Genomic DNA, 12,591 nt, shown 5'->3' with positions numbered 1-12,591 from the left:
AAATTAATAAATAATATGAACTAATATACATAAATATAGTAGAAACACCTACAAAAAACAATAACACTAATTTATGTGTTGTTTAATGCTAAACGTTACCTTAAGTTTAATTCTAATTCAATTTTTGATAAAAAAAATTATTCCATCCCATTTAAAATTTAATTTTTCCACTCCAATTACCCTAAATTCAATCCAATATATATTAAATTCAAACCCCCAGATCTAGAAGCGCATCGACAGCAAGGCAAACTTGGGAACATAGACGACCTAATAAATACTTCTGCACGTACATCCTCAGCGCAACCACGACCACTCTGTCAAGAGTGTCCGACTAAGAAGAATTCAATCTATTTTAATGCTTGCTTGATATCAGCATTTATACTGTAAAGAGTGGAATAGAGTCGGTGATGTAATAATACTTTTGGTATCGTCTGTACGTAAGTACGTATTCTGGTATGGTCTTAATTAAGTCACTTCCGACTTCTTCGTAAATTCGGTTCTCATTAAAACTTAAATTAATACGCGTCACGTTCGGTTGTTTTGAGGTTTCTTCGAAGCCTCAGTTTACTAGATTCTGTGTGGAGACTTATTAGCTGATGTGTGAGTGGCCAGTTTATTCAGGACCTCGTTTGCCGTTTCATAACGTTCTGTTAAAGTTCTCAGGATGCTGGCAATGTTCGAATATCTTAATGCTTTGTTGAACTTAACGTAAGGAAGCTTTTAGGTTACGTCAGTGTGTATATAACGTGCCTATATTTGTCAAAAACATCGGTTGTCTGTAAAGTCGGTTTACTGACGATAATTGAACGTGACAACGTCATAAGAAAATACTGATGGAATGGTTTCATTTTTCAAAAGAAAATTTTAATTTTATTTGTTTGATAGATATTTTGTATCGATATAGAAAAGGAGGTAAATGGAAATCACTATTGAATTGATCAAGTTACATTTATTTGTACGCCTAAATACAATTATGTCAATTTATTTATTTTACAATGTACGTTGTCCACGCGGATGCATCGCTCACTCAAGTAGGAGAGAGAGAGATGTCGAACGCTGCCGAACGCGGAGGCCGATTGTGTCTCTTTGTCGCTCGTTGCGCGCTCTCGCTTGCACTTCAAGCCTTAAATGGAACGCCTCAGAGCGAGGTAGCGCCGCTGTTTTTTCGTGCGTGCAGCCGGCTCCATCGAATTATAGGACGTTGTCACGTCAAAAAAATTTTGCTCCGACTATGACGTTTTTTAATGGAATTCGTTGGTTCGTAATTATTAACTTTAAATGCGTTATGCGAAGCATAGTTTAGTTGTTAAAATGAAGCTGTTTCCGTGATACTTTAGGGCCACGAATTTGGTCATATAAATTTAATTATCGGGGGACAATGTAAATAGCGTAAAAATACACTGAGTTTTTTGAGCGTCTTTTCGCAAAGCAGTGGATCTTCTTTGACCCGATAGTAGAGCTCAATATCATTTTTGATTAGTGTGCAAAATTAAAAGCAAAGTTTAATAATAAATTTATTGGTAGAGAGGGCGGAGAGGGAGGGAAAAACTGGACGCTTAAAATATGTCATATGAAATATGGATCGTAGTATACTGTCGCGTCGAGTAAATTAACTCTCAGACACAGCCCACTGAGTTTCTCACCGGATCTTCTCAGTGGGTCGCGTTTCCGATCCGGTGGTAGATTCTGCAAAGCACGGCTCTTGCTAGGGTTTGTGTTAGCAACGTCATCAGGCTTGAGCCCCGTGAGCTCACCTACTAGTTAAGGCGACGCTGATATAGCCTTTCAAGGCTATCAACTTAGGTAGGATTAAAAAAAAAGTAGTATACCGGTGTAATATATTCAGTAAACGCTGTCGGTCATTCTCCGGTAAATCCCCGAGTTACCTGTTACCACACTACACATTCATAATTATATATTTTGAGTTTCTACTAGAACTATAAACATATAGTTTAGTGAGTTATGATGTTTAAAATTTATATGCCATTAAAAAAACGTATTCGCTTATTTGCTTAAACGTTAAGAACATATAGTAAGTTCCTAGGTCGACTTACTACTATACATTTGTAATAATTACAGCCTTCAAAATCATTAACAATCATAACCAAAAACCTATTATGGACAAACCATAAAACATATTTATGGCAGGGATAATCAGGATGTGGATGGCCTTCGGCAGGTTCTGCGAAACACCGCTCTTGCTAGAACTAATGCTAGCAACATCTTCAGGTTAGAGCCGTCGAGCTCACCTACTCGTTCGGTGATTCTATTGTGACCCCTCGAGGTCACTAGAATAGGTAGAAAAAAAAGATGTGTGGTGTCGTGGGACACCGGATAGGAACGAAGTTCCTTACTATAAAAGTTCTATTCAAGGTATAAAGAAAATAAAACTGGAGTTTTCGCAACAACCCACGGTCATTCGGTAACGTGCGAACTTATTGTGGTACACTTCATTCACGGTTGTTTGCATAACATTTAGTATATTGCGCAGACGAACGCTCTGAGATCGTGGTCAATGAATGATAAAAAAATATGTTATTTTTTGTACGTTATTACAAAGTTAAGTCGTACACTCAAGTACACTGTGTGCATTACTAATTTGTACGTTATTACAAAGTTAAATCGTACACTGTGTGCATTACTAATAAAAATCTTACGTTACGGATGTTTTTTCCCTGTTATGGTACCCCTCCGCATCGTCCCATAAGGAACTTCGTTCCAAAAATTAAAAAGTCTTCGGTAGCTAAAACCAGTTGGTTCAATAAAACGTCCGTCTCGACTATAGCGAAAGAAAGGAATTGAAAAAAAAAAAAACACAAAGGAAACATAATATATCAAATTTAACTATAAATTTGTATATATAAACATCTTTGGAACGAACCTACCCATTGAACTAACTAAGATATTGCGTTAAAGATATGAATCATCCCTTTATTTACTCATGTAGCGTGAGATTACAGGGCGTCAGCGACGTTTTTCCAATAACAAGTGCCTAGAAATGAGAGCCTTTATGGGTCGTAAATAGAAAATTATGATCATGACCTGACCGGGGTCATTTTGACCGTAAGTATACTGAGGTCTAGTTATCACTTGAGAAAGAAAAGTTTGCTGTGTGGTTTATTATTAAATTTTAATTAATGCAATTCAGTTTTGAGGATAAAACAGCTGTTAACATATGACAATCAAAATTTTCGTTTTTTTTATTTTTTTTTATTGCTTAGATGGGTGGACGAGCTCACAGCCCACCTGGTGTTAAGTGGTTACTGGAGCCCATAGACATTTACAACATAAATGTGCCACCTCGAGATATAAGTTCTAAGATCTCCGTATAGTTACAACGTCTGCCCTACTCTTCAAACCGAAACGCATTACTGCTTCACGGCAGAAATAGGCAGGGCGGTGGTACCTACCCGCGCGGACTCACAAGAGGTCCTACCACCAGTAAACCTCTACCAGTACCTCTTCCTCTATATTCTTCCTCATAAGACTCTCTTACCAACCTTCTTTTTCATTTCGTCTCATTACATGTCCATAGCATTGCAAACGAGCACTTCTCAACTTCTCTGTCACAGGTGTCACTTAGAGACTTCCTCCAACATATACGGTAGGTACTAACATCGTATCTATTTCTGCCGTAAAGCAATCAATTATTCCCGGTTCTAATTGCTTAAAGGTGGAATAGTTGTTACACAATACAATTGAGACTACCGATTACGATCTCATGTATCAGGGTGGGTGCTGTGATTCACATTGTCTATGAGCTCTTGCAGTTTACATGTATCAAATGGAAAAAAAATACTAATAGTTTTAAAGGAAAAGTTGTGTGTTTTCTGGAACGAAACGAAGTTAATTAACTGATGCTTTTGAAATTTATATTGAATACTAGCTGACCCGGCAGACTTCGTAGTGCCTCAATCGATAAATAAAATACCTAAACTTTTGTATAAAATAAACTTAAAACAAACAAAAGGAATCCGTCCGACGGGGCGACACGTCAAAGGAAAAACAAATTTGTTATTTTTATTATTTCCGAGCATTTTCATATTTATCTACTTTTCAAACCTACTCTGGATTTCCACAAATAATTCAAGACAAAAATTAGCCAAATCGGTCCAGTCGTTTTCGAGTTTTAGCGAGACTAACGAACAGCAATTCATTTATATATATAGATTAGTCTAAAGTTTCAAGAGTGAATCTATCAACTTTTTAATTAATTCATTAAATTTCACTTTCTGAACACACGAAATTTGTGCGGCATAATTGACAAAATTACGTATCCGATTCAGAAATTCGGATGAGCTCCCGCAATTTATCGAAATTCGACGGAGACCGACGTTACGAAACAATAGGAATAAAGATAAGTGTCGGAATGAAAAGAGATTCGTCTTCGTAATGTCAGGAGAATGAAACGTACATTTGGGAGGCGTTGAGTACCTACTCTTTCGAGACCTCTCGTCCTTTGTGGAACTTCTAACAATTAACTTGAAGGACAGCGGGCGTCAGACCTTCCCCTCTGTTATCTTGGAAGTTTCGAGAGCCTTGCAGATCAAAGATTACGCACAATCGTACGTATAAAATATCTGGTTCGTTTACGTGTAAACGAGTTTTTGAAGTGTGTAGAGGTCGAAGGTATTGTTTGTTTTAATTTCGAAGTTAGTAAATGAACGGTATAAGAATAGGGAGGTGCGTGAGAATGTTGGTCGTGTGGATTGTATTTATGGCAGTGACGTCACGGATCATCGTGTCCCTTTTCTGTATCTGAAGTCGTCAGATTTCGTAAACCGGCAGGAACGTCCGCTTAAAGACATAAAGTTAAAGACGCCACAGTACAACGGCTGTCAGAGCCTTTAAGCCGAAGCATATTTGGTCTGCAATACAGTGTATTCTCTCTCTTTCTCTCTTTCATATGATTGCGTCGAGGCAGAAAGTAGATACTTTTTTTTTATTGCTTCGATGGGTGGGCGATCTCTTAGCCCACCTGGTGTTAAGTGGTTACTGGAGCCCATAGAAGTCTATAACGTAAATGCGCCCACCTTGAGACATAAGTTCTAAGGTCTCAGTATAGTTACAACGGCTGCCCCACCCGTCAAACCGAAACGCATTACTGCTTCATGGCAGAAATAGCCAGGGTGGTGGTACCTACCCGTGCGGACTCACAAAAGGTCCTACCACCAGTAAACCTACTAGTAAGGGTTCCCAATACGCACTATCAGCTGTAAGTACGGGTTCCTTCTAAAACACTCAGAGAAGCCACAGCCAATTCAATGGTGGGTCCCTCAATCGTCTTTTATTAAATTGACGGAACGCAATAGGGTATCTAAAAAACCTAATTGTACGGGCAAGCACGCACATTATATTACTTACGGTTGCATTTTATATCAAAGTCATTCATTTTCCAGTCAATTCGTGTATGACCATCAGCAAGGCGTCGCGTACTCGCATAATATCATTTTTATCATATAAATAGCCACCAATCAGTATAAGCATATCAATAAACAATTACTCAATATTGGAGTTGTTATCATTATCACAACAGAGGGTTCTGTGGACAAACCGTACACTTACAATAGTAAGCTAAACATTATTTCTAACCATCTTGGTTGTTGTTGTCGTAAGAGCCGTGATTTTCCTGGTTCATCATATTTGTTTATGTTTATTTCGAATTAGATTTTTTTTTTATATTTTCGAAGATAAACAAGCTCCATGTAAATAACTATCGCCGCCATCTGTCATAAGTAACGCCAGCGATTGTAGCCTCAGTAATGCTTTCTAAGGAACTCCGCTTGAAACTACAGTGATATTGGAACTTAGTGATGTTATAATTTTTTTATTTATTGCTTAGATGGTTAGACCAGCTCACAGCCCACCTGGTGTTAAGTGGTTACTGGAGCCCATAGACATCCCCAACGTAAATGCGCCACCCACCTTGAGATATAAGTTCTAATGTCTCAAGTATAGTTACAACCGCTGCCCCACCCTTCAAACCGAAACGCATTACTGCTTCACGGCAGAAATAGGTAGGGTGGTGGTCACCACCCGCGCGGACTCACAAGAGGTCCTATCACCAGTAATTACGCAAATTATAATTTTGCGGGTTTCATTTTTATTACACGATGTTATTCCTTCACCGTGGAAGTCAATCGTGAACATTTGTTGAGTACGTATTTCATTAGAAAAATTGGTACCCTCCTGAGATTCGAACACCGGTGCATCGCTCAAGACGAATGCACCGGACGTCTTATCCGCTACGACTTATAAACTATAATATGCGAATACCAAACGCAGAAAGATTAAATAAAAATCTTTAGTCTTTTTTCAGATAATGTTAAATTTATTGCAAAATAGTGTTCACGAAAAAACAAATTTTCTGTGCAAAAAAGATAGTATATAATGTATAGTATATAATGTAAAATATAGTATTATAATGTTTAAAATGCCAATATGGGATCATGGGATGGATTATTTGACAAAAATCAGTGGAATATACCGAGTCTTGGCAGTTTCAAGCAGGTTGATGACCTCACAGACATTTTACAGCTGATGATATCACTAATAGGTAAATCTCAGCGTCAAACTCACAAAGTTTAAAATTCTTTATTTAAATGTTTTATTTATTAAACAATTCAAATTGTAATTATGTTTAATGCATTTATCTTGATAGGTATACATAATATGTGCAATATTTTTAATTTCGATATAAAATTATAGTCAAGATGTGTCTCCAAGAAAAAGATATAAAAATTATACATGAAACTGAATAAAAATAATTTTTGCAAACCTTCAACTCGAGCAATAGCATTTCAGCATTCTGAAGAGCAATATTAACTCAATAGCAACTGCATTCGTTGCCTTTGCAGATCCCTCCCGCGTAGTTGAGACGGTGACAAATTTCGTTACACTCCACGGTGTTGCATTTTAAATTTCTTATAAATTTTCCTATAAGCAATTGAATATTTTCAGTTAAGTCTGTCGCGACCAAAACGTAAATTGGTATGGACGTAAGTATAATAAAGTACCACTAACCCAGAAATTGCGTAGCAATAATATCGCATTTGCACCGTCCGTTGACACACACACCGCCAGGAAATCCAATTCTGCGACACGACTGATCGCATCCTCGGATATTACAATCATTGAGAGAAGATTGATCTTCATCCAGATCAGCTGTTTACAATGACACATTCTTTAGGATTTTGTAATATAATGTGCAAGCACACAAACATAGTATATTAGTACCAAGATTTATCTCAATGTTATTTACCTATATTGTTGTTGGCTATAATGTCGCATTTGCATTGTCCGTTGACACACACACCGCCAGGGAATCCAATTCTGCGACACGACTGATCGCATCCTCGGATATTACAATCATTGAGAGAAGATTGGTCTTCATCCAGATCAGCTGTTTACAATAACATCCTTTAGAATTTTGTAATGTAATGTTTCTACTGTGCAAGCACACAAATGTAGTATATTAGTACCAGGATTTATCTCAATATTATTTACCTATATTGTTGCTGGCTATAATGTCACATTTGCATCGTCCGTTGACACACACACCGCCAGGAAATCCAATTCTGCGACACAATTGATCGCATTCTCGGATATTACAATCTTTGAGAGAAGATCGATCTTCATCCAGGTCAGCTGTTTATAATGACACATTCTTTAGGATTTTGTAATGTAATGTATGTAAATGTGCAAGCACACAAATGTAGTATATTAGTACCAGGATTTATCTCAATATTATTTACCTATATTGTTGCTGGCTATAATGTCGCATTTGCATCGTCCGTTGACACACACACCGCCAGGAAATCCAATTCTGCGACACAATTGATCGCATTCTCGGATATTACAATCTTTGAGAGAAGATCGATCTTCATCCAGGTCAGCTGTTTATAATGACACATTCTTTAGGATTTTGTAATGTAATGTATGTAAATGTGCAAGCACACAAATGTAGTATATTAGTACCAGGATTTATCTCAATATTATTTACCTATATTGTTGTTGGCTATAATGTCGCATTTGCATCGTCCGTTGACACACACACCGCCAGGGAATCCAATTCTGCGACACGACTGATCGCATCCTCGGATATTACAATCATTGAGAGAAGATCGATCTTCATCCAGATCAGCTGTTTACAATGACACATTCTTTAGGATTTTGTAATGTAATGTTTCTACTGTGCAAGAACACAAGTATAATATATTAGTCCCAAGATTTATCTCAATATTATTTACCTATATTGTTGTTGGCTATAATGTCGCATTTGCATCGTCCGTTGACGCACACGCCACCAGGAAATCCAATTCGGCGACACGATTGATCACATTCTCGCATATCACAATTTTCGAGGGTAGATTGATTTTCATTTTGGTCCGCTGTTCAAAATGACATATTGACACTTTAGTAGAGGCCCTTCGCAATGTGTGATGAAGGAAATGTTTAAAACTAATGGATGTCCAAAGATGTATATCTCAGGAATAAATGTTTACTTGTCTTTGTTTTAGCTATAATGTTGCGTTTGCATCGCCTGTTGACACATACCCCACCAGGAAATCAAATTCGGTGACACGATTGATCGCATTCTCGTATATTACAACCTTCGAGGATAGATTGATTTTTGTCTAAGTCCACTATTAAAAATTACACATTGAAACCTTAAGCTTTTCACTACGGAACAGAATGTACAAAATTACGGGGAAAGATATGAACTATACTACTTTATTATACTATATATTACTCGTTTACCATTTTTGTGTATATTTCCACATTCGCATTGTCCACCAACACAGATACCGCCAGAAAATCCGAATCTGCGACACAATTGATCACACTCTGACGTAGTACAGTCCAGTTGAGGTAGTCGATTATCAGTTATTGTGCGTGAACCTAAGAATCAATACAACATAGTATTTTGTTAAGTTTGATAACAGCCATGAGGGCAACTAATCTTTATATATATATTTCTTATGTGAATGTGTTTGTCACTGAACTCCTCGTATGCAGCTGGACCGATTTGAATGAATTTTTTTGTATGCGTTTGGCTGGTGCCCTGGATGGTTTAGATTCACAAACTAGCCCGGCAGATGACGCCGCATCTCGCATCGATATCTAGGTTAATTTATCTTTCCTAGAAAAAAATTATAATGCAAAACAACGTTTGCCGGGTCAGCTAGTATGAAAATAAAATCGATACTGGGCTAATGACAAGAATGACAGAACAAAAGAAGAAGAAGAGGAAAGAAGCTTTTAAATAACTTAGCTACTAAACATACCACGTGTTTTGAGGAAATTATCGCAAACGCATTGTTCACCATCGCACGCGCCACTTGGAAACCCAAGTTCACGGCAGAGCTGGTCACAAGCCATAAAGTCACAGTTACGCAATTTAATTGAGGTCTTATTTGTATTCAAGCCTGAAAAGAACATACGCTATATTATTATTACGCCTTATCATTAAATTATGAATATTTTAACAGCATATATAAAATTTTCACTTAAAGACCTATTGCTAAATTGTTAAATTAAAGTATTTAAAGTTAAAACATGCGTTAGCGTTGTCTGTCTATAATAATAAAATATTATTACGTTCCTTATTAGTTATATTCAATATTCCAGGTCTATACGTAAAACTATCGAGCTAGGCCGAACTGAGGAAGGGTCCGTCAACCATATTCAACATTTATCGGCAGGCTGTCGTCGTGAAGTGAAACAAGACTCAATAACCAATAACTCTAAAGTACTAAAATAAGTCCTAAATCAATGTACTAAAAGTGAATGGCAAGTTTTTTGTTCCTTATAGCTATTGGCGGGTCGAGAAGTCCCACTCAACTGCTAATTTATTATATTAATATATTATACTACTAATACATATCTCATATTTGTACATTTGTCTGTATTAGAAAAATGATAGAGATGTACCGTTGTGAACGCATCATATAAGAGTTTCTAGATGGATTTCTATAATTTTTTTAGTTATACTTTTTAGATATTTATATAGTTTTTGTAGACAGTTTCTCATAAAAAAAAACAATATTATTATATCTTCATTTAATTAAAATTTATTTAACTTAAAAAACATTAAGCGTCTACCGTAGTACTCGATAGACAGTGTTCTTAGTTTTCTGATTCTTGCTATAGTTATAGAACATACTAAGGCATACTAAGGTTTGTTTTTCTATCCAACTCTATGTTGGGTCTCACCAAAATGATTCCATTCGCTGATAATGACGGTTGCTTTAAAGCATTGACTTTTCAACGTCAATATTTGGGTACTTCTTTTCAATTAATATTATGCGGTTATATTAGGCAATTAATATTATGATATTAGGCCATTCAATTAATATTATGGCCATATTTCCAATATATATATGAAACGGGGTTCTATTAGGTCCCAAACAAAGACTACAACAACTTTTTTTTTCTCCCTGTTATCCCACTAGTTGGGGTCGGCATAGCAAATTTTTCTCTTCCATTCTCTTCTATCAGCTGTCATTTCAACACTTACTCCTCTCTTTCTCATATCGTCATTCACACACTCGATCCATGTCAATGATAATTTTAATCTAAAAAAATTAATATTTAATATTGCGACAAGTGAACGGGGCTCTATATTATTGGAAAAGTTCGCATCGTATCATCGTTGTTATTTGGTCGATGCATTATGGCGAAATCTTAAAGCGCACACATAACGAACGAATAAAGCTTTTTCGCTTACACGCTTGATGTACAACTAGCCGAAAGACGAGTTAGGGAGAATCAAACTCGAGTTAACGAGTATCCAACTTGAGCTAACTCGAGCTAAGTGTAACTTTAATTGGTAAATCGAGTTGACCCATCCCTATAATTATAACAGCATTCCAAATTGATTTTACTTTGTAAATACGTATTATTATATACGATATTATTTTCAACCGTTTTGTGGTTTTACTAAATACTAGTGTTCCCGCAGTAGTCGAAATTCGACTATAATTAATTAAAATTATAAGTTTGGACTATTATATTTCTATAGTCACAGATTTGGCCAAGACTACACTATAGACAAATACTCGTAATATTAAAGATAAAGAATATTAACCTATTCTTAATTTGACTACAGACTTTAAGCAATAACAAATTTTTGACAATAAACAAAGAGTGTATGTGTGTGTCAAATACATGGTAGCGTGTGTAATGTTTTCTTTATTGTATTTTTAATGCATAATTAAAAAAAATATTAGCATTGTGCACTCCTTCTCTATATTCTCTATAAGTGTGGAAAATTTCATACTCCTCCGTCCGCGCAATTTTCGTAAAAAGGGGTACAAAGTTTTTGCTTCACGTATTAATATAGAGATATTATATGAGATATGGCTAGTATGACAACACCTTAATCGTTTGAGCACGAAAACTGTATTATTCGTTATGATCGCCATCAACCTACAGTCTTCCACTGCTAGACATACCTCTCAAATTATACCACCGAGCCCGACCTTCAGCTCTCCTAAAGAAAAAAGAAAGTATTCGATAGTAAAGTACGTCAGAAAAAATATATTCACTAAAAAAACGCGAGATTAAACCGTAAAAGTAATTTTAATTTAGTATTAAACTAGAGACCCGCCCTCGCTTCGCTTCGGAAACTGTAATTTATTATTGATTTTTCCACTATTTAATGGATGTTACTATACATATAAATCTTCCTCTTTAATCACTCTATCTATTAAAAAAAACTGCATCAAAATCCGTTGCGTAGTTTTAAAGATTTAAGCACATACATAGGGACAGATAGATATAGGGACAGAGAAAGCGACTTTGTTTTATACTATGTAGTGATTATTAAATTTTAATATTATGTTTATTAATCTTAATAATTCTACTAGCTGACCCGGCAGACTTCGTAGTGCCTCAATCGAAAACAAAATTGTTATTTTTGTTTAATTCCGGGCATTTTTATAATAATCTACCTTTTAAATCTTCTCTGGACTTCCACAAATAATTCAAGACCAAAATTAGCCAAATCGGTCCAGCCATTCTCGAGTTTTAGCGAGACTAACGAACAGCAATTCATATAATAATATAGTATAGACAGAAGATAGATAGATAGATTATTTACGATCTTTGAAAAATAATTTATAAATTACCTTCATCAAAGATGTTAATGTTTATCACTGATGCATGTATGGTGCACAAAACACTTAAAAAACATAGTCTAGATAGCATCGTGACTTCTTATCCAGTTTTTGACGAATAAAATTAAACTAACAGGAGTTAGCAAGATTCGCTCTCTTTATAGTCTGTCCCGGGACTTTACCTCGTGACTCGGGATGTTAGTCAACGGCTTATTTAGGTAGCAGTACTCGAAGTATAAATTATATTTTTGTTGCATTCCATTGTTCTGAATAATTAATTGAATATGCAATTTCGAAAAGGGCACATGTCGCATATTTTGTCAAATACGTTTTTTCATATATGTAGATGTAGTTTTGAGGCTTACCTACACCCATTTTATAATAAAATAATTCCAGTAATTTTCAATTGCTAATTAACACTAAAACATATCTCAAAAGTTAATATTTTAAATTTTACACTGCTTTAGAAAAT

At 35.8% G+C, this 12,591-nt stretch overlaps 1 protein-coding gene across 3 annotated transcripts; it reads right to left on the bottom strand.

Annotated features, from left to right (window-relative positions):
* Positions 1-6,470: 6,470 nt before the first annotated feature.
* Positions 6,471-12,244, bottom strand: 6tox (antimicrobial protein 6Tox). 3 transcript variants are annotated; one of them, XM_089732395.1, is made up of 10 exons: positions 12,132-12,244; positions 9,288-9,428; positions 8,761-8,901; positions 8,250-8,390; positions 8,003-8,143; positions 7,755-7,895; positions 7,507-7,647; positions 7,262-7,402; positions 7,024-7,164; positions 6,473-6,936 (listed from the first exon to the last, which is right to left on the bottom strand). In XM_089732395.1, the coding sequence occupies exons 1-10, from the start codon at positions 12,208-12,210 to the stop codon at positions 6,827-6,829; spliced, it is 1,317 nt and encodes a 438-aa protein (XP_089588521.1). In that variant the 5' UTR covers positions 12,211-12,244; the 3' UTR covers positions 6,473-6,826. The 3 variants fall into 3 exon arrangements, with proteins under 3 accessions (XP_089588522.1, XP_089588521.1, XP_089588523.1); XM_089732396.1 differs by lacking the exon at positions 8,761-8,901 and having other exon boundaries at positions 6,471-6,936; XM_089732397.1 differs by lacking the exons at positions 7,507-7,647; positions 7,755-7,895 and having other exon boundaries at positions 6,477-6,936.
* Between the last annotated feature and the right edge of the window lie 347 nt (positions 12,245-12,591).

This window comes from Bombyx mandarina, chromosome 13 (assembly GCF_030267445.1).
Source record: "Bombyx mandarina strain Sakado chromosome 13, ASM3026744v2".
NCBI lineage: Eukaryota > Metazoa > Arthropoda > Insecta > Lepidoptera > Bombycidae > Bombyx > Bombyx mandarina.
Note: the sequence above shows the minus strand (reverse complement) of the source record. Positions and strands in the feature narration are given on the sequence as shown.